This window comes from Acipenser ruthenus, chromosome 28, assembly GCF_902713425.1.
Source record: "Acipenser ruthenus chromosome 28, fAciRut3.2 maternal haplotype, whole genome shotgun sequence".
Taxonomy (NCBI): domain Eukaryota; kingdom Metazoa; phylum Chordata; class Actinopteri; order Acipenseriformes; family Acipenseridae; genus Acipenser; species Acipenser ruthenus.
The window spans coordinates 24,991,868-25,015,666 of NC_081216.1; the positions used below are offsets into that span (position 1 = coordinate 24,991,868).

Below are 23,799 nucleotides of genomic sequence, written 5' to 3' on the forward strand. Positions count from 1 at the left end.
TGTTCTTGTAATGTGAAGGTACTATACCAATGAGGTGTATACTCTGAAGCTAATTCATTGTTATTATGTTATCATTTTATCAGCTAGCTTATATTTTGCAATACTATACTGTATGACCATTTAAGAAAATACTACACAGCATACACATTTGATTTAAGGTGCCATCTGTGATTTATTGGCTGCATTTCAAAGAACATAATTGCATTTTGTGTATTATATATATATATATAGATATAGATAGATAGATAGATAGATAGATAGATAGATAGATATATAGATAGAGATTGCTTATATAGCTCAAAGCGGAGTTCAAAGTTACAGTTATATCTAATATCAGCATCATGTTTCAGTGGCTGGCAAGCAGAATTTTCCTTGCCCTCTAGATAAACAGTTTTTATCTAGTTCATGTTAATTGTCTTTCCCAGAGGCCTTATTTTAGACTTTTATCTTGGCTGAGTCAGCTGCTGCTGCTGATCAGAACCTTGGGCCGCTGATCCCAGAGCAGCCATGCTTACTGCAGCACTGTCCCCCCACCATTCTCTGTATGGTGGCACCACTGAAGCTGGTCCTCAATGGCAGTCTTTATCTGAGTCTTCTCCTAATGCACGATGTCACCCATGACGACTTCAAAATTCGGTGTCAAAGTCTTCTCAATTGGACTGCTTTGAAGCAATTGCACATGTGAGGGTCTATCGATCAGACAGTCAAACAGCAAGCCATCAACCTGCCACAGCCCGCTGCCTGATTGCTATTACTGCGATTGCAATGGAGTGTACACCTATTGGCATTATGATCAGGGAGTTGATGTTGTTTGGTGCGCGTGTAACACAATGATTATATATTTTAAAAGTGATTTTCATTTCATATAACCAGCATATTCACTTCTTCAGTTTTATCTATTTTTTTATTGATAGTATCGGCAGTGCAGGTCAGAACTGGAGGCCTTTAAACCGAAATAAGAAACATCTGGTTCCAGTGAGATTCTATTCTCTGAGGTTTTTGTTTTTTTTTTCAATTGAGAAAATGTCAGCCAAAAAAACTCTGAAGAGAACCCTGGCAGCGTAGTGAACATGATCAGTGTCGACATTGAGATAGCGCCCTCTTATCTCAGTAATACTGTATTGTTGAGATTGCATCTATTTTGTCTAGAGCGATCATCATTGGATGTTGAGTGAAACCAACTCCCTTCTCCTTAAAAAGTCACACTCAGTCATGATAGGCAACATATCCGGTATGAATTTTAAAGAGGGATGAAATAAAAAATAGTTGGCACTCAATTGACAAGTGCTTTGTATCCAGCGAAAAATGTATCTATGGACATTCTCTGGAGAACAGACACTGCAGTAGATTTTCCCTTTCACTTTACCATGTGGCATGCACTGAGGTTCATAGTGAACCAGTGCTGTCCTGCCTGCCCGTGGTGGCTCTGTTCCCTGATGACAGTATTACAGCAGTTATTTTCTATGTGATAAAATGAGGTGGTACAGAGGCTGCCCATGATTAGACTTTCAGATGCAGAATCCTCAGTATGATGCAGCTACAGATTGTGCACTTTCCCTGATGATCGTCCAGGTGCTTAATGAGCTGGGCTGCTGGGACAGCTTCTTGGCTTTCGTTAGCCTGTACACATTTTTTTTTTTTGTTCGACTGATTCAGCTGAATATTTTAGTGCTATGAGATGAAAGAGGTCATAGTTGGTTGTTAATAGCTTTATAATGAGGGCTGAGTTATAAAGGCAGGAAAAGTATATTCATAGCAGAAATTGCAGTCCATTAGGAAGTTCATTTACCATCTTTCACAGAAAACCTCTTTACAGCAGGCTTGTTGTAATTGTGAATGGTAATGACTGTGTAGCTGCATAGGGTTAGAGTCAGTACATACTGCACTATTATACTCTCAAAATAGCTATTAGGTGCTGTCTGAAATGTCTTGCACTAGAACAGTTACATTTCAGCAATCTTAACTAGAGACAAATATAATATAAATGCTTAATTTAATGCACATCGTTTCGGAGTTCACAGACAATCAAGAAAAAAAGTATACTACAGAATATATTGGTTGCCAGCTATTTTTAATTAGTTTAATCATCTGAAAATGCAAAACTATTTAATTGAATACCAGCCTTATTATACTGCAAGTGGCTAATGTAAATATAACAGCACACGTCTTAGACTGTCTTGTATTTTGCAAGTGTAAAATGGAGGTTAATGAACCAGGGAGGATAGAACAGGACCGATTTGTTGGATGTAGTCCAGCCAGTTTAAAGGCTAATCAACCAAGCACTGGATCGTTATTCACACAGCAGGGGGTAGACATTTCATGTGTGTGCCACTATAAATATTCCTATGCTTGAAGGACACATTTTTTTATTGAGTGGATGTGACAAAGATGCAAATTGTTGTGGCTTGTAAGGCAAGCATTTTCATAGTACACTGTACTGTAGGTTGCATTTCCGGCATCAGCCACTAGGGGGGATAAGCACACCTTTCTCATAATAGCAGTCAATTGAATATAATGACATTTCCACATTATTATTAGTAGTAGTAGTAGTAGTATTAATTATTAATTGATCATTTAGCAGATGCTTTGATCCAAAGCAACTTACACAGACTAGGGGGTGAACTGTGCATGAACAACTGCTGCTGCAGAGTCACTTACAATAGGACCTCGGTTTTACGTCTCATCCAACGGATCGAGCACAAGGAGGTTAAGTAACTTGCTCAGGGTCACACACAGTGAGTCAGTGGCCCGGATTGAACCGGGTTTGGTGATGTAGTCTGGTGTCTGCTTTCTGGGGACAATCCACCAAACCTATTTGGGATGTGACAGGGTCCACCCCGCCCCTGTGTCTATTTTGTTTATTTTGTATTATTATTATTATTTAAATTAAATTGTTTAGTGCGTAAAAACACAATGTTTTGTTGTTGTTGTTTTACAGCAATTGCTACCCATGCTGGTTTTACACCAGCACGATGCTTGTTTGTTCCATGTCTGTTTGGTTTGTTTATTTTGGCCATTGTGCCATTTTGTTTGTGCTGTGAAAGAGTTTTGTTTAAACGTTTTATTTATTATTAAACTCACGCACCAGCACATTCAACCCGAGTACTGTGCCGGGTCTCTTCCTGGTCTGACGTCACCCCCAAGCCATCTTGTTAACAGGGATGTATCCTGAATCTGAAAGATTAAGGATTAGTTCTCATGCCGGTACATCTCACAATATCATCTAGCGGCAGAACGAGCAGCAGAGAAACAGGCTCATAGACGAGTTCCTCCAGCAACAAAGTGCATCCTTGTGGAGTGCTTGCTGGCAGTGGTTTCAGCATCTGTACCTCCGACTTGAACTGGTGTGGCTTAATGCCAGAAGCGGCCTTGTTCTGTTACACATCTCTGCCATGGCACTGCAGGAACTGCAGATGACCCTTAATTTGCACCGCAAGCATTAACTGATCATTTGGAAACATCACTCCCATGGGATTCTCAACATGTTGAATAAGCCTGGAAATTAATCCTCAGAGCGGGAAACGCGACCAGGAATAAATAATAGGAACCAGACACATAAAAAGCCAGACAGCACAATACCTGAGCTGAACTTGAGAGCATTTTTCTTTTCCTTCAAGCATATCAATCAAATGCAGCTCTCTGGGACCTGTGTAATTCTTAAGACTACTGTAGTACCACAGGAGGGCTGTGCAAAGAATCTGAATACAATGGCTGATATATATTCCCATATGACGTTAATGCTATGGGACTTTTGCTTGGCATCCAGTGTCGCCAGTGTGATTTTAACAATGTACAGATTATGCAGATGGCAAAGCATTGCAATCAAGTCGGGCTAAAATTGGATTTTAAAAATGGTTTTGCTTTGCTTCCAGTTCTCTTTGCACTACCCAGTAAGCCTCAGTACCTCCAATCTTTTTTAAAAGGATAAAGTAAGTATACAGTTTGGCCAAATTAATTTAAGATATAATTAGTGGTTTTGTAATAAGTGCTGCTGTTGCTGAACCCTTTTCTTTTGAGAGCTTCTATACCCTGGAGCCTGACTACATTAAATCTATTAAAAATATATAAAAAAAAACCTTCAATAGAGTACACATCGTTACAAGATGCAAATTATTTGACTTTCAAGTTCAGTGCTATAGATCGTCTCATAGTCTCCTATGACTGGAACGCATCCCTGCATCAGTACAAAAAAAAAAAAAAAAAATCAAATGAAACTATCGGCTTTGGTTAATGCAGAGCCACAGCGCTGAAAAAGCCATATATTTTTTTTATTTTTTTTTAAATGCAATTGACCTTTGTTCAGCTTCCTTTAGGATGAAGAGGCAGATTTTAGGCAGCGCTTGTCCCATTGATCAGAGCAACACTATCCGCCTATCTACAGGAATCAAAAATGAAGGTGGCAACATGAGCTTTATTGATCGGATCCATTAATTATAGAGGAGCTGTGCTTTTTAGAGGAGCAGCACCAGCCAAGCCCAGTGCATGCTGTCATGTTTCTGTAGAGTACAGCAGATTTTCCTTTGCAAAAGCCGACTATGTTTTTTATGGACCTTGCAAAGAGTAAATAAAAACACAGCAGCAGCAGCAGCGAGAGATGCAGAGTAGCTCCTGACTACACAGGCAAAGAGCTGACCAGAGTGAGGAATCTGAATGGGACGTAGCACCAGGGACATTGCAATTGCTTTTTAAATTGATCCTGTAGAAATTATTCTACCAGGTAAATGGTACTCACCTTTGCAATGGAGTCTAATGAAGAAGAGAGCTGGATGGAGGATCAGTGGGAAAAATGGTAGGAAAGCTATTTCCTGTATTTTATTTAATATATGGGCGCTGCTTTTCTGTCTATCTGGTGTTGCATGAAATGTTCTTGCTGTTGTTTGTGGACGGTGTCCTTGAAAATGAGATGCTGGATCTCAAAGGGCTAAGCTCTTGGTGTAGAAGAAATAGAAATGAAAAAATAAGTTAAAAAAAAAAGGAAATGTTATATTAAAACATAATAATAAGTATTTTAAAGCCTGCACAGCTGTGCCTGTTAAAGTTGAATTAATATTGAAAACAGGTTATTTTTATACAGGTGTCAGCAAAATCTTACCTAAAGTTTACCTAATGTGAGTAGGAAATAGTGTGTTATAATTACATTTGTATTACCAATTACATATGTATTCTAACGTTGTTTCAGTGATATCTCTTCACTGGTTCAAGGTGTGGTGTGGACCATATGGTTTTAGAAATAGTTCTTACATATTTTAGAAGTTTGTTGCTTTTGAATTATTATTATTTTTTTACTGTATTATAACCTCATGCTGTTGTGGGGATAAGCAGCAGTGTGTCTGTTTGGCTTACAGGTTTCTTGACAGAGTTGCAGTAGCATGTTTCAAGGTGTCCCTGCAGCTGAAACCACCTTTGTGAAACATTAACAAATTAGATCACTTAACAAGTCAAGTGTACGGATAAGAAACTATGGATGTGCACGTTATACTTGCTACTTCACCTTTTAAGATACCAGTAATCAGATTGGTGCAAATTCATCCCCATACCTTTTAATATTTTAGTCTATTTACAACAGAGTTATGATCTTATGATGGTGTCATTGTAGAACAAATATTTGCTGTATCTGGAAATGGTATAAACCACAGAATAATTGGCTTGTAAGAATTTGCTGCTGCTGCTGCTAAAAAAAAAAAAAAAAAAGTAATATGTAATATGTAAAAAGGAACAGAAAAAAAATGAAAGCCTTTGCAGTAACATGGGAAGAGTAACTATTAACCTTTGGTGCTTGTCCTTAGAATCCCACTAAGAAGCTGATAACAAATATGCAGTCTCTTCTTCTCTGGGACAGATGAGAGTTCTGTAGGAAAGTCAAGCTAAATGAAGGAGAAACAATGCAACGTTAATAGTGCTTTGTTTTCATTTCTGTAATGCCACATTGCATACTTGGGACATAAAGGGCTTTTGCTGACAATAATTAAAACATTACCTATAAAGTTACAGAATGTGCTCCATTTTTTATCCTATGTAGCCCCTTTTTTGAAAATTAGCCCCATTTTTGGAACTGATAGAACTTTTTGGAAATCAGCCCTGTTTTGGAAAATTAGTCCTTAGCCCCTTTTGTGGAATCTCATAAAACCTTGAATGGGCATCTAATGATTGAGTCGACCAACATACAGCAGGAGAAAGGAAGTGTTCTTGAATCCAAGTCCCTAACCTCTCCACACTGTTGAATAATGGCAGTGCCATCCACCCACCTGCCCTTAAGGAAAGAAATGATGTATTGCATACAGAGCTGCACCTGGTACACTGCAACATAACACTGCAGTACATTAACTGCCAGCTCTGAGAATAGTGACCCCGATCTTCAGCGCTGTTACAAAAGACTAGCAGTAACAGCTGTAAATCTTAACCTGAGGGGTGCTCAAATTGACATACATATGTGTCTAATTAAAAACAAGTAAGTAATATAAGTAATATCCTTATAGTACCTTTACTTGAAATCCATAACTTCAAACAATAACGTATTAGGAAGTATCCATGCTGTGTCTGCCGGAATCCTGGGAGAATCATGTGACTTATTAGAGGTCACAGCAAGCAAAAATCATGATTGCTGTTAAAACAAGAGGTGACTCAAGAGACCACAGGAACTGCTTATTATTTGTCATCATGCAGGTGTAGATACTGTCCTTTTTGGACTGTAGTCAGTCTCAAAACCAGGGTGTGTGTAGGATACAGGGTTAATTCATCTTTGGTGTAAAGGAGAGTAACTGTTATGTGGAACCAAAAATAGACTTTTAATACAAATTGAGGTCATCCTAGTCTTGCAATCTGTTATGTTAGACTGTAGGCTTAACCAGGGTCAAACAAAGGACAGTCCTTGCAAGTACAGTGCTGCGTGTTGTACTGCCTCTGACATTTCACACACGCACAGCACTGAAGTCATGGGCTGCATGTACTGATGCAGCCGATTGATTTTAGCAGACTTATGAGGTTTAAGGTTGTGATTCAGCAGCATTTACAGGAGTTGTCTGTCTGGGTATTCACGTTATTAGGAACACAGCAGCTTCCTCAATCACTTGGTACAGTGTATAGAGTTTGGTGTGAAAGCAACCAGGATTTATTTAATTTCTTATCTAGCAGTACCAGGGAATAAGCTGGGCTGTTGTGTCCTCTGAAGCATTGTCAGAAAAGCCCTCTCAAGTTGTCAGAGAAGGTTAAGCAAGTAACTCTGAAACTTCCTGCGGGCAGCAGTGTTTGTTTCTTTTTCTTGAAGCATGTCACAATATCCTCGCCAGCGCTGTCTAGAACGTCTAGTACTGTGTATTAAAGTAACATTATTGGGTTCATCCTGAACCCAACAAACATCATACAATTATAGTACATGACTTTTCTTAAATAGTTTTTTTTTTTTTAAATAATTTAGTCATTTACAATGATTTTTTATTAAATTCTCCCCAATTTGAAATGGCAAATTATTTGTAGGCTCAGCTCACCGCTACCACCCCTGCGCTGACTCGGGAGGGCGAAGACGAACACATGTTGTCCTCACACTGCAGACTCACCCTGCAGCCACCCAAGAGCTACAGTGTCGCAGCTCTCGGGCAGCTTACAGGCAAGCTCACAAGCGCCCGGCCAGTCTACAGGGGTCGCTGGTGCGCAGTGAGCCGAAGACACCCTGGCCGACCTAGCCCTCCCTCCCCCCGGGCGGCGCGCGGCTAATTGAGCGCCGCCCCCTGGAAGCTCCCGTCGTATTTCATTCATGGATTTGATTGGCTTGAGAGGAGCATACAGTAGATTGGTGGGTATTGGAATTGAAATGCTTTGTGTTCGTTTTCCACAGGCTGACCCATGATATCAGTCTGGAGGAGTTTGAAGATGAGGATCTCTCAGAGATAACAGAGATCACAGATGAATGTGGAATGAGCCTGAATTGCAATGACAGCCTGGACATCATGGTAAGGGTCAACAGTAGTGATGTGCACAGGATGTGGATTAGACTCTTTAAAGCCTGGTAACTGAAAGCACACGAAAGGCTAAATTACTAGGCAAATTTCCAAGGTAAAAAGGGCAAGCCTTTCCGGCTGGATCACAGCTTCAATTTCAAGGTTTAATGTCTATGCAATATCAGGCAGGCACTGGGGATGTGCTTTGCCAGCAATGACCGATACGTCAGTGTGGAGATGGGATTGTGTGTGTGTAGGGTGGGAAGCACTTGAGACACCAGCTATTGCATTTCCATCCTCTTGTGTAAGTGAGCTGCATGGATTTTCATCAGGGAGAATGCTGTGGTTTATGATGGGACACAGATCCATTGCACTACAGCAATGGTACTTTTGTGTTAATACTGATGATTTTTTAAATAGACATGTCTCCCTCTGCGTCTGGAATCTGTTTCCAGTTCTGCATACAGGACCCTTTAAAACCTCCTGTTCACGACATGCTGAGAAAGATGATGGGTTCATGACATTTTTTTGTTGTTTGGTTTTTGTTATTTAGACATACCCTAAAGCATGGGTTACACTTTTATAGCTGCTGGTATCTGGAGGGATTTAAATTTCAGTTGAAATCGAATTACCTTGGTAACACAAGTGTATTAATAGGAATTGAATTATTTCAGGGTGCAGGGATATCAATTAATAGTATAATGAGTTTAAAACATGTTATTCAGTGTATCTTGGGAGCTAATTAGAAAAAGTTGCTATCAAAATTGATTTGAGTAGTACTAGGCCTTAAGTTATTAACATATTTCAAGATCGAAAATACAAAATAAATGTATTCAAATGAAGCTCAACGCTATTTCTGAAAAAAGACAGTGAAATGTAGTAGGATTTAATAGATTTTAATTGGAAAAAATGTAATCTGCATTCTCACTGTCATCACTGCTCAGGATTTGGACTATGACATGTTTTGAGGTACAGTGAGTATTTACAGAACTGTTTCTCAGAGGCACAATGTGAATCACACAGCTTTGAATCCAGACCCTGCCAGACCTCACATCATTTGAAAGCATTATCAGCTCTCACTTGCTGGCTGCTTTGTAACAGCATTGGCAGCAGAGGTGAGGAGAGAGCCAGCAGCAGTGGGGATTTCTAACATCATCTTTAAAAAGAATTATGGCTTCGAGGAGGTCGGAGCCCAAATATATCTGAACAAAAAAGTATTTTGCCTTTTTTCTATGCTTTCAGGTTCTTATTCCAGTGTGATTTCAAATCTGTGTTCGAGATCGTGGCAATCTGTTGATGCAGGGATTCAAAGGAGCTGCTTGTGCAGTAGCTGTCAGCAGCCATTTTGAAAGGTTTTGGAATGCCCTCAAATCAGCTAGCTGTGTCCCTGTACCAAAATAGTGTAATGGTACACCTGTATGCAATCTGATTGGTTCAAACTGATGTAATGGTACACCTGTAAGCAATCTGATTGGTTCAAACTGATGTAATAGTACACCTGTAATCAATCTGATTGGTTCAAAATGATGTAATGAGTTGTAATACAGAACCATTCAGAATGAGCCACAGTGTCACTGGAAGCATATTTAGAATAAAGGGGCATTTGTAAGTCTGGAAACAGTAACTTTAAAGTAGAATTACTCATTCATCTCCATACTTGTATATATAAATAGCGGAATAACATTGTTTACTCTCTTTGTGTAGTTGTGTTGCCAAGATTTGGTGTGTTTGTTCATATCTTTGACAGGTTCAATATTTAACATGGTGTTCCCATGAGAACATGCCTCATATTTCTGAATGCTAGGAATTGGGAGCCCAGTGTTGTTTAGAGTATAATACAGGGCTATTACCGGATGTTTGTCTGCTGTACTTGTACTGGTATCGTGGTGACTAGCAGAGTTTCTATGGGAATACCATTTGATGTCTTATGATAAAAAGATAATCTCTTATAAAATGTCTGTAGTCTATAATGAACATTTTACTACAATATGTACTGCAGCCTTTACTTCAGTATTTACTGCAGTGAATTACAGGTTGTATAAATTATGTTTTACTACTGTATCCCTCACAAAATCCATAGAATGCACATTAATAAGCTTTTATCATAGCCGTTTGGGCTCTGATGATTTTACACATGGGAACCTGTGGTCACCCCATAAAGGTCAGACTAATTGCTATATATACAACAGGAAGCATCCTGTGGTACCTTTTATTTTGAAACGTATCATTTTTTTTGTAGCCTACAGAGTAAGGGTGCATATAAAAAAAAAGTTGGATGAATGAATCCTGTTTTAAATAATTATACACAGCTATAACAATTACTATATTCACACAATTATTGTTTTGAGATTCAGCTTTTATTAGGGAGATCCCCTAAATCCCTTGTTTAGAAGGATACAGGGTATTAATGTTTGTGACAGGGTAGCCATCTGCCGTGTGGGTGTGTGCATTCGCTGCTGAGTGACAGGCAGGAGATCAAGACGGAGGTTGAAGTTGATACGCCCTCCGCAGGCAAACAGGATTTATTTACATATCAACACACTGAACAGCTCACGTGACACTACCAGCAATGGCAGAGCGTGGATGAAATACAACATAGTGTACGAAAACTGTGGTAGGATCTACAATATCTGAACTAATCTTCTCTGTTCATTGATAAACTAACGTTGCTAAAGAGGCTGATCATGGCGGATAAACGGTTAGGGTGAATATGTGACGGGCGGATACGCGACGGATTACTGTAGTTACCATTATTGTAGCGATTTCACTTATTGTTGAATAGTGTGTTTATAGAATATGCAAATTGGGTATGCAAATTCATGAAAATCATGAAAGTTTCCATCTTTATCATGAATGGATACCTGCAAAAATGACAAGCTGGAATAGAATTTAATAAATAGACAGCGATTTGTTTTTTAAATTCTGTCATAATTTGGAAATTAATGATTAATGTTGCACCCTGATAAAATGGTGTACAGTAACAGACTACCAGTAGATATATATTAAAATTAGAAATACAATTGGATGGGTATTTTTTTTCATCACAATAGCATTCTCCAAATCTCTCTACTGGTGGATGCAAGTACTGGAATGTCCTACAGTACTGTACAGCCTCCAGTAATTGATGAGGTCAGCCTTGCTCTCCAGAGACAGTGATGTCAGTGATGAGGTAACCCCCCATTGGATGAGGTAATGAGTATACATGAACCTATAGATTCCTCTCTCTCTCTCTCCCTGCTCAATGAAGGCTATGGGCTGACTATACTATACAGACTGTGACTCTTCTCATAATGTAATTTCATCAGCTGGCTGTTTCCTGTGGCTAATATAATTGGTTAATGGATTATAAGCACTGAAACATGGACTCTGGAAAGAAGGTAGGCCATGCCCTTTTAAACCTAATAGGTTTATTAATGTGTTTTCTTACAATGTACTGTAGACATAATGTTCAGTGATAAATGCACTGGTTGTAAAACATATTTACTTCCAATAATATGCTGTCTATTTATAGGATAGGCAATGAAATATATACTATTGCACCATCAGAGCCAGACTGACACATTTTATGAATATTAATGTGTCTGGTTCATCAGTATAGTAGCTCTGGGGATGCAATATACACTGTGTGTGTGTCTATATATATATATATATATATATATATATATATATATATATTGTCTATATATATATATATATATATATATATATATATATATATATATATATATATATATATATATATATATATATATATATATATATTTGCAAGCATTTATTAATGATACCTAATGTTTTACAGGCAAGTTTAATTTAACAATTTGACTATAAATACAGATGTTTACTTGCATGTAATCTGAGGTTAGCTGAAGCAAGTCTTTTAATATAATACATAAAATACTGTGCCATGCTTTACTGTAATTAGCAGCAATACTACAGCCAATACTGTGTTGGATATGTTGGGCCATTTTTGTATAAACTTTAAATTAACAAGTCATTTATTTAATTGAGTGCTATTTTATTTTATTTTAATTTAGTTTACTTTAGTTAAGACTTAGACTTAGGCTATAGCTGTAAATGTACTGCTATGGTACGGATTTAAACTAATGGGATACATTGTTAAAAAGAAAAATCAACTTACTTGCAACTCAGATGATAAGATAAACTCGTAGTATTGCCGTGAAAGGAAAGCCCCTTTAAATAAAAATATAATATATTTTTAAGATGGATACACCTTATTACAATCACTATTCGTAATTGTATTAACACCAGTACAAAAAACTAGTCACTTAAATGTTGCACTTTCATTTTCTCGTTCTTCATTCCTCTTCAGAAAGAAAGCCCTGTTTAATTGTTTCAAAGCAAAACCCTGTAAATGAAACCGATTTTACTATTATTATTATTACAGTGTTGTTATTACAATATACCTGTGACTAGCCTTTAAATAATGTTAATGCAATTCCGAATACTAATTGTAATGTTTGTGCAGCTTATTTTTTAATTTGAACTTTATTAAATAATTTATTAAAGATTTGTTTAATAAAATGTTGCACCCTCGTTTGCACGTTTTCTACATTCTGCACGCAGCAAATCATGTAAATTAAACTAAAAGCTAAACCCCCCCGCCCCCCCCCCCCATTTATAAACTGAAGCTGTATCTCAATCTCAATTTACACACACACACACACACACACACACACACAGTTTTTGGTGTGTCTTAATAAACAGAAGAAGAATTCTGAAGAAAGTCAGTGAAGCAGAACATGACAGGAAGACTTGCCTTGATTTCTAAACATTTCCCGGGGGGGTGAGGCTGTATTACCCTGTAACAGCTTCTGTACACTGTAAGCAGAAATTACGGAGCTGCAGGCGCCTGATGGAATAAGGCTGACCTTAACGCAGACCTTATGTTTTTTTTTTTTTTTTTTAAACATGCAAACCATTAAATCAGTCCTGTTCCCACATGCTGATTAGACCATCATGCACAGTCATGCTTGGCTGCTGTGTTGATTTATTTCTTGTCCAGCATTAGCATTGCTTTTCTGCTGTGCATTGCATGGTAAATGGTTTCGTTTTGCACAGCAGCTCCTGACTCCTGGAGCCCCTCCAGCTCCTGGCTTCCCTCCACTATATCACACCGTCGTGGTCTCTATCATAAGATGCTTTGAGCTCCATTTCCATTTAAAATGCACTTTCATTTCTAAATGTGCAGCCTGGCTTATTTCGTGACACATTTCATGACACTTCCACAATTCCAGACAAGATGTGTCCTTTTTTTTTAATGTCATAGCAGAGAAACCACGGGGGTACATTCTCAGCTCATCTGCAATCTAAGTCCCCTGTATGACTGGAGGCTTGTCCTTGGATCAAGGCTACAGCCCTCCTCTCCCCCTTGAAAATCTCAAATTGTCTTGATGTTTTCTCACTCATCCAACCCACTGGTGCCAAGCTGGGTCTGTCTTGCAGGGTATCAGTGTTTCCCATCACTCACCCAGCCTGGGTTGACCTCTGACTGCTTGTAGAAGTCTCACCTCAACTGAGGACAACTCCCTTCCGCCCTGACCCTAGCCACGTTATTGTAATGATTATATTAGTGTAATAAGGATTATATGACTTTAATATGATTATATGCCTTTAATAAGCCAATGCATCCCACTGAACTAAAATTGATACTAAATTTGAAATCGATGGGCTGCTACTATAGTTTAAAAAAAACTATAATATACTGTGGTATTCTAATTCTTTATGTGGGTTACAATGGAGATCGAGCAGTAGTTTACTGGAGCTGATGGAAACAGTATGAAGGAAATTCAAGAAACGACCTTCGTTGCTTTGTATTTTCCTTTCAGACGCGCTGGCGCTGTGTAAATAACACACTCAAGCCTGCAGTAAACACGTCACACTGGGGGTGCTTTATGAGACACAAATAGAAAGAATGTGCATCTAATCCGCAAGGAGTGTCTCAAAGCCCTGTCTCACAGACTGGTTGCCTAGCAACCGGGCAATGGCTCTTAAAGAGCGCAAGCATCATTTCAAACTAGATGAATAAATATATATAAACAGTTGATGGAAAACCTGCCAGTTCTTCAGTGAAGGGCTACTGAATTTTTTTTTTTTTTTCTCACATGAACAGTTGAAACTGTTTAATAAAAATCTTTACAAACATTCAGCTTGGTACAGTATAGAGCCGTTTCTCATGCAATGTGTCATTCTGTCCACCTGTGGAAGTGTGAAATTGGAACTGTAAAGCAGTTACAGAATATTTCTCAAAATTAAGTTACAGGTGTACAAAATGTATGTTTCTATACAGAACCATAATTGTTTTAGTTTGAATTAGGAATGGTTGAATATTGTACAGGTGTTCTTAATCTATAAAGTGGCCTTCTGTTACGCAAAATCTCAATCTTTGTATGAACATGAATATGCTATTATTACACTATTCCTCTGAATTATCTATTCTTTTAACAATACTTACAAGCTCATTTAAATGTGCATTTTTCATGTGGCATGTTACATATTAACTAGATAATGTTTTTTGTGGTCTAATCAAAATAAAATCCAGAAAGAAAATCACCTAATTATTATTTATTTTGTAACTAAGTCCATTTGTGCTGTAAACAAAAAGTGAGCTAATGATTGTTTTTATTCAAGTACCTCCACAAAAAATTACTTTTTTAAAATTGTAAACCAGCGGGGTGACTACACAAAAAACTATTTCTAAAAGAAAACGTACCCCAGCTGACAATATCAAACCCAGGCTAACCAACTGATTTTTACCTGGGAAATTAATTGGAGCTTCATGTGTACACAGCATTTGATACATTGCAAGATGTCCTTGTGCAGTTGTTAAAGGATTGTAATAACTTTAGTAATAACTGTGAATATTAACCCTACTAATATTATATGAATCTAGTCAAGTGCGCCTTGATATACAGTACCAATCTTTTTTCCAAGGGTAATTTGGTAAAATACTGCTGTAATACTGTGAATGGGTTAATCTCAAAATTGACAGTGAAGTGTGAAGTACAGGTAAAGGTATGCTGGAGTGTTTGCTTTCATTGTGTTACTTTACTCGTTTTTAAATGTCTTACCATTTTTTAGCAGTCGCATGTCAAGAGTCTACCGTAGCAACAACATTGTACTGTCTTCTACCGCGGAGAGTAAACAGTAGTGACAGTTAGATAAAGTGGTTTTAAAGGGACAAGTGTGGACTGGAAATAGATTCTTCCAGATGCAGGGGAGCACACTGGATATATTGTGGAAAATATAAAGAGATTAAAAGGGGAAAGGTGTCACCCGTTTGCTTTAGTAAAGCATCACCTTTCATCTCCTACACTCCGTGGTGATCCCTGTGCAGGGCAGGCCACACATGTGAGGCTGAGAATCCTGCAGAAGCAAGTGTTCTGTGATACCAGAAAACACCAGGTATACACTGCTAGACCATCCCTATTAAAATGAACATGAGTGTGGAGGTCCCCTACTTTTCCTTGTGGTACTTCTTGTATATCAGTATCAATGGAAATCCCCCCCGAGTGCCGTACATAACCCCAGCGAATAGTCAGTACAGTGCAGGCATATTTGACTAACTGAAGGCAGAAGGTACTGTAATTGACCCTCTTCAGGTTAAACTGACACAGATAACGAGTTCCATCAACGTAGGAAGTCACACCTAGAAGAGCTACATTAGTATATCAATATGTATTTTATTAATGTATCTAGTACTTTTTAATGCGCTCTTCTGTAATTGCTGATTTGTTGAGGCATTGAATGCCAGTTTTGGCTACCCCTCAGCCACCCACACAGACGTGATTCATCACTTTACATTAGCATTAGCAGAGCAACCAGGGTTGGGTCACATTGTGCAGTGTAGGTGGGTGACCAGTCAGTTACTATGTGTGTTACCAGTCAGTTACTATGTGTGTGACCAGTCAGTGGGCTTTTATTAGGTATTTAAATTTGGATTTTAAATAAAGTATCCTAATGAGAAAACTGCTCTATATGATGATGCATTTGATATGATTATATGATTTGAAATAATTGAGTTTAGTCAAATAAAATATACTGTATATAGATATATTAGCAATCAGTAGGGCTAAAACATCTAAAAATCTAAAAGGAAAAAGCCGTCTTGCAGGTACTCAACATGTGGAGCACTCAAAGGGTTACTATTCCCAGAGTGACATCATGAATGCGTTTAAATGGGCTGCCCCCCCACCCCCATTGACACAGCCACTGACTGATCTTTGTCATCCAATCCTGTTCTGCCTTCCCAGAGCCATGTGAGCCGGGAGACCAATAGCGTGGAGGGGAAAGCAAGTGGGAGTGAAGCCAGTAAGCTGCAGGCAGAGATGCTTCAGTTGGATTTGATTGATGCCGTGGGTGATATAGAGGATGAGGAAGCAGAACTGCCCATCAAGGAGCCTTTGGTGAAGGAACCTGCGCCAGTTACCATGGATACCTACAGGCCCAAGAGACCGACCACCCTTAACCTCTTCCCACAGGTGCCTCGGACTCAGGTAAGGGAGCATCCTCTCGATTCTTTCTCTCTCTCTCTTTTTTTTTTTTTTTTACAATACTACATGGTATGGGGGAGCAATATTTACTGCATAAAGGATTAGTGGGTTGGGCAGTCTGACAGTATTTGTCTGTTTGCCTGTCTATAATTTATCTGATTGCTGTTAATGTGTCTAATCCGTTTGATATGTGTCTGTATCTCTCTATCTATTTATGCATATATGTCTGTATGTATATATATATATATATATATATATATATATATATATATATATATATATATATATATATATGAATCTGTGGTTGGACATTCAGGCCTGTGATTGGTTAAAACCTCATCATAGGAGGAAAAATAGATTGAACTCGTACCCTAACATCCTTACACCACCAGTAGTCTCCGTCTGTCATGTGATTGGTTTACATCAGTCCAGCCCATTTTCAAAGATACGCCTTTCTCCCTTGCGCTCTACACAACAAGAGAAAATGGCTGAACACCAATTCTGTGAGTTAATAGAAAATTAATTACAAAACATACTACAAAAGAAGGATGCTCCAAAAACTAAAATGGTGATTAAAACGTCACTGTTTTCTGACTTTCTGAAATTCAACTCGACGAAAACAAATATGACGGGCGGGATATAAACTGGATTATGCAGCAGTCAGCAAACCAGACAGAGACAGAGAAAAACTTCGCTAACTACGCAGTATGAACTTCACAAACATTTTCTGTTATTTATTTCTGTTATGTATTTATTTACGTATGCTGTATCAGCTGTATTTAAACAAAATATATAAAGTCGTATTATCCAACCTTATTTTCTTGACTGATTCATATATTAAATATATACTGCAGACTCAGCCATAGTGGAAAATGAAATGCAGGAAGAGGGGCATTTACTCCAGGGTGCAGCTTCAGTCATTATATATTATAGCCCCCTGTCGGTAACAATAGACTTCCCTCGGGTCAATTATTTTCTACTGTAGCCCTCCTCTCCATATGACTGCTCCAATTATTATCTCCAGGGCAAAACATAACATATTCCACTTTACAAATTATAACATAATTACAATATGCAGTCACCAGGTGGAGCTATGTTCTATGTAAGAATTCATTTAAAGCCAAGAGAAAAGAATTGCAGATCTGGACTAAATGATTTTTAAGAAATGAGGGCAATCTCAATTGTATATTATTAGAAATGTGTTACATTTACAACATGCACCCCTAAAATAAGTGCAATTCTTCTATAAGTACATAGATTTCTAATAAAAAAATAAATAAAATAAAAATTACTGTGAGAAATTAATATTGGCAGGGTTACTGTGGTAACCAGTAACTGCTCATAAAAAGGTAAAATTTGCCGTGATGTTTACTGACCCTCTGTTCCATACAGGATTACCGCAGTGCTCCAGTTCCACAGACACTGTGACTAGGCTGTGTTTCTGATGGAGCGTAGCAAGTCTGGATTAGCACAATAAACCAGGGAAAGACCACAGGAGTGACTATGGGATTAGCATAACACATGGCATATTGTTACATCATAATATCCAGATCAGCAAGTTTGTTGTTGTTAATCTGAAAATAATCTTCTTTCTAATCCATAATCTTAACCCTGTCAAATGTACTTCTGTAATGTGTCAGTGGACCTATTATGTGCTGTGATATTTAAAAAAAAAAGAGGCTGAGATGGATGACAATGACACTCATTTTTTTTACAACACAGATAGATAGATGGATGTCAGCAATGTACAAAATAGAGGTTGAGCAAAAAGGAGAATTGCATGTCTGCTTCTTCTTGAGATAACATTTAAAGAGAAACATTTTTTAAGAGCAAATCCACAGTGATGGCACTACAGATCAGTGAATATCCAATACAACGGGAATATTACAAAAGCGAGAAATCTTAAAACCACAAGGTTGCAAATGTAACTGCAAGCACGTATCTTAACCCCAATGCAAAAGAGCCGGGCTCGTCTGCATTCATGGTTTTAGAGTTTATAACCTCATCTCATCTCACCGACAGGGGGACAGAATCCATAATGGCAGTGTTTTTTTGACAGTAATTATTTGCCAAGCCTGTCCATAATCTCTGGTGCTATTGCCTAATTAAATAAAATACTACATTTTTTATTGTAACACTCAAAACCCAAATCTCCCAATTTATGGTCCTTTAAACGGTAGCACACTTCTTGTTTAATGACATCTAGTAAATTACATTACTGACCTTGGGTTGGGTCCTGAACTGCATCAAGACTCTGGGGCACACCCATGTGTAACTGACACTTGTGGTGTAGAATTAATTACCGGTAAATCCATTTTTATGAATGGCACCCCTTTCCCGTCGTCTCTCTTCCAACATCATTGATGCAGTAGTGGTTGCCACAGCAACACACTGCATCTGACAGCTGCACCATCTTAGTGAGTCAGCGAATAGAACAATATGTTGCATTCACGAAGGAAACAGTGCCACGAGTACCTTTATGCATTCATTGAAGAACCAGTGTCTGCTTATGGAAGTCTAATATAATCCCCGAACACTTCTCTTATGTAGACCCTTTGACTTGTAGTGCTGGTATTTAAAGACAAGAGAAAGGGTCAGTCTATCAAAGAGATTATTCCTTAACAAGCCAAGTCGCAGATTTAAAAAAAGGCGTGTGAATGGATTGAGTGTGTAAAGGCATAAGAAGCACAGCAAGGTGAGAAAGCAGATTTACATTTGCATGGCATGTGGATTTTGTCCTTCAAGGTGTGTGTGTGTGTCAGCAATGTGTGTGGTAAAAACTTTAATCGAATCTAACACAACAAAGCACTGAAATATCTACTTAACAGATTTACTAAATTCCACTCGCTTCCTTATGAGGGAATAAAATCATACAACTGTCAAAATATTCTGAACAGCGAAGCCATAACATTGTGTTGCTTTGTCTGCTGTAAGAGGGATAGGAATAGAAAAGGGTAACATGCAGAGCTTAGTACCAGGCTGGCGTATGTCAAAGTGCATGGTGAGATTTTGCCAGGAGCCCAGGAAGACATCCTTCAGTTTCTGCAGATTGCCAGGGCGGGAACTCCTGTATTGACTAGATGATCCTGTGCATGTTCTGTGGGGTTCTTGTCCAGGCTCTGGAACTAGAGCAGGCGTTTTAGTCAGTTCCTTGTTACCTTGGAGCATGCAGTTTAAATAAATAGCAGTGTATTTATTCTTGAGGATGCATCTCCGGTATGATCTAATGAAAGTCCCCAAGCACTACTGATATATTTTACTATTCGTTCTTACATTCCCAGAGACTCTCATAATTGTTCAGACTATTGAAATCAGTGCTGGTTCAGTTCATTTTTACAGCAGAGTCTGTTGTAGAAGAACATAGCATACAGACACATGAACTTAGTTTAATCAGCTAAGAGAATCGCAGTCTGGCCACTGCTGAAGGGATTGCACAGCAAGTTTACCTGTGTGCACCTTCAGCCCTTGTCAGCTGTGGTATATTTTTTTAAAACATTTTTTGTGAAGCTGCATGCCAGCATCAAGGGGAGTTGTCTTGTTGTTAGTACCCCAGTTGGGCTGATTCTGTGTATAGAGTCTGATGTGCAGAGTCTGATCTGCTAAGAAATAAAAATAAAATAAAATAGAATACTAGAGGATCTAAACTGGTTGTAAACACTGCATTAGAAAAACAAAATAGCGATAAAAGGCGTAGGGAATTAAAATGCTAATTTAAGATACAGTTGGAAAAAACCTGGACTAGAATGGCCCTCTTTGAGTACAGTATAAGGTAATAACCAATATTTAAACAAAAACAAAAAAAAACTGCATTAAACGCATGCATCTAGTCACTGCTTGGTTATGTTTAGTTAATAAATTGTAAAAAAAAATATATATATATATATATATATATATATATATCTTATTGGCTTTTCATGCAGAAGCACAAGTAAACATTCCTGTTTTTTTTATTTATTTTTTAGCTGTAAAAGGGACTCCCGTCCCTTTAAATTAATCCTGAGGCTGGGAACAAAGAGGCTGAATTGTTCGGCGCTCTCTTTTATATTCAGCAGAATAAAAGCTGTGTTTTTTTTTATTGGATCACAGGACACGCTAAACAACAACTCGTTTGGTAAGAAGTACAGCTGGCAGGAAAAGGTCTCTCGTTCATCTTCCCCCTTAAAAACAGGTGAGTCAAAGTTTCCTGGTTTCAAAACTTTATCAGATTACACCACCTGCTGTGTTTTTGTAGAGCTTCTGTGCAGCTTTGCATTAGTGATGCCAAGTCCTCAATAGCCACAGGGGCCCCCGCTGCTGCATGTTCACTGGGCGGAACTGAAATGCATTGGAACCGTCTCCCATGGATTGTGCTGCAACAGACATTCACTCCTGGCAGTGTCTGCTGCTGTTAACAGGTGCCCAGCATAACAACACCATCATCTCAGGACTGCTGCATTGAGGCCGCTTGATTTTGATTCAGAGGATATTGTTCTTGTGTAATCTATTTAATAAAAGGACGCATAAACAACAAGAAGCTGTCAGCCATGTTAGGCAGCCATATTGGACAGCTGTTTAAAGATGGAACAATGTGAAATGTTTTTTTTTTCTTTTCAAAAATGACCAGTTCCCAAGTTTTAAACATTATGAAAATATAGGAGGTTTTAAACATTATGAAAATATAGACTTCAACTGTGAATTTCAAGGAACCCATTTATCTGGTTTCTGAATGACTGATTATGGCAATTAAAAATATCAAATCTGTACAATCTCCTGTGATTTAAAAAAAATATATATATTTTTTAATGTAAACTGTGTGTAATGGGTTTATGACTTTTAAAACATTAAGCAGAATCTGTACAAAATGACTGGTGTTTCTAATTTCAATAGGCCACATTTTGTTTTTGTCATCCTTTGCTTTTGATGTCACCGTTTATATTCAGTAGTAATGCTTTGTTTGTTTGTGGCAGGAGAGCTGACGCCGACCCATGACCACATCTGCCTAAGTGACGAGGATAAAGTCCAACACAGCACAACCCAGACCAAAGACAGAGGCACCTCTACAGACGCCCCATGCCGCCACACCTCCTCCACCCAAGGCAGCGGGGGAACGCGGTCCAAACTGCACGACAAACCCACAGCCACGGGAGGACTGCAACAACAACAACAACAACACAGCAAGGGCCAGCCCGAGGGCCACAAGGACCGCATCCGCTACCACACTGATGTGCAGTTCGAAGCCACAGAGGAAATCTATTTGACCCCGGTGCAGAAAAACTCTGACTCTTTAGAGCACGACAAGCCTTTCCTGTCCCAGTCCAGTGAAAACCGCATGTCCATAAGCTCTGATATAGACACGACACATTACCAGTCCTTACCCAACCGGACAAACCCTTCCATTAGTGAGGAGGATGAGGTTTACACCACCACCTCAGCCTTAGACAAGATGAGTGTAGCTCGAAACACAGACCACGGGGGCAGCGCTTTTCAAGCAGCCTCCGGCGTCCCGCGGACTTCTGTCAGCTCTGAGGCTAGTGGCCTCTCATACGATTCCGTCAAATACACCTTGGTGGTGGATGAGAACATGCAGCTGGAGCTGGTCAGTTTGAAGCAGTGCTATTCCAGATACAGCGACGACAGCGACTCAGCCACGGTCTATGACAACTGTGTCTCCTCGCCTTACGAGTCAGCCATCGGCGAAGACTACGAGGAGGACGCGCTGAAGCGAGACTCTGCGTGCGTCTCTCAGGACTCCACCCCAGAAACTGACCTCCCCTTCTCACGAAAGTTCCTCAACGTGTTCATGCATGGCAGGTCCAGCTCCTCAAGTAAGTGCGTTTCCAGCATTCATTAGAAGATACGAAGGTTTGTGAAAATAACCAAAGAAAAAGTTAAGTGGTACAGACAACAGCAAAGTGAAAATCTGGGCATTGAATGTATCAGTCTAGAAAATATATTCTTCAGATGCCAATGTTTTGCTGTTTTCCAACTAGGACATGCCGTTCCCAGAGGTTAAAGTTAATTAGTTCTCACAGCAAGCTTTAAAAATCCCAGGGGCTAACATGTTCGGAGAAGTTATGTGATATGTGTTTAGAAAGGAGGACTGCTATCTTGGGGGTTATTGGACTAACATCTAATGTTCATGAATGACATGTGTAACCATTGCTACACATTCCTGTATTCCTATGTCTGCATTTTAAAGACTGGTCTTCGTACAGAACTGCTAAATGTGGTCCTTATGCAGAGCTGTACACCACTTGTTTGAATCCCTGTCTTTGCATAATCCTGGTAATATTGTTCTATGTAAAAAACGTGAAAACGATTGAAATCATTTCAAAGGGAAACGTATTTGTTGAAGATCTAAATGGATGGCTATTTGAGCAGGGTGGCATTTCCTAAGCAGCACTGACCCAAGGCTAGAGAGGAGTGTCATGTCAGAGGGAGATTTGTCCTGGGTGCCGGGGTTAACTCTACTGCAGTTTGTGACAAGTACCATGGGATTCTTATCTGACTTGTCTAACAGCACATTGTGTTGTGGTTATGATCTGTGTATCTGGTGTGTTTGATAAATGTGTCTTCGTGTGTGTAGTACTGTATAACCCCTAATATTTACTGTGCTCTGTCCTGCATCTTTCAAGATGTGAATGAGTGGCTTGATCCTTAATTGTTTGGCCATGGTCTTCTTGGTTTGGATTTGGTCTAATTCTTAATGGATGCATGCTGAATCTTTCTTGACAACACACACTTAAGTAACTTGTCCCAGCCTCTTCCAACACAACCGTGCACCTTACAAACCTGGAGCAGGACTGTTTCCATGTCTTTCCCGGACATGCTAATGCACTGGTTTGAACTCTATCCTCTCCAGGATGTGTTGGAGTGCCAGTAGATCACCATACCTATTACCACAGAATCCCTAAGAAGTGTGTGTTCTGAAAGATCTTCTTATTTGATAAGTACAATGTTCAAAGCCACCAGAAATGTGCTCAGTAAACCAGGCAATGTATTTTTGTGAACAGGTGACAGTCAGCAGTGTTCAGACAGTTAGCTGCCAGCAGGACTGGCATACAGCACTAGTGATTTATTATAGTGTAAAAGCTGTTCTTTGGCAAGGAAATACTGTATGACATCTGTCACTGAGCCCATATAAAGTGTTGCAGAAATATACATGTACATCAAGTAACCTCATTTGAAGATGGATCTTTAAAAATATAAATGTAATCAATGCATAGGAAATGTACCTGACAATACCAGAGGAATTCACTAGCTATAACATGGATATATATATATATATATATATATATATATATATATATATATATATATATATATATATATATATATATATTTAACCTCTTGGAACTGCCAATGTTATTTATATT

General features: G+C 38.7%; 1 protein-coding gene across 6 annotated transcripts in view; it reads left to right on the forward strand.

The window, feature by feature from the left end:
- Positions 1 to 23,799, forward strand: part of LOC117434568 (C-Jun-amino-terminal kinase-interacting protein 1-like) — a 38,245-nt gene that overhangs the window by 9,662 nt on the left and 4,784 nt on the right. For 3 of the 6 annotated variants that reach the window (XM_034057134.3, XM_059003173.1, XM_034057136.3), the window contains 4 exons: positions 7,832 to 7,946; positions 16,205 to 16,447; positions 20,531 to 20,612; positions 21,391 to 22,248. In XM_034057134.3, coding sequence (XP_033913025.3) covers positions 7,832 to 7,946; positions 16,205 to 16,447; positions 20,531 to 20,612; positions 21,391 to 22,248 — 1,298 coding nt within the window. Of the gene's footprint in view, positions 1 to 4,335; positions 4,790 to 7,831; positions 7,947 to 11,160; positions 11,312 to 16,204; positions 16,448 to 20,530; positions 20,613 to 21,390; positions 22,249 to 23,799 lie in introns of those variants that run through there. The other 3 variants (XM_034057135.3, XM_059003174.1, XM_034057137.3) reach the window with 3 other exon arrangements.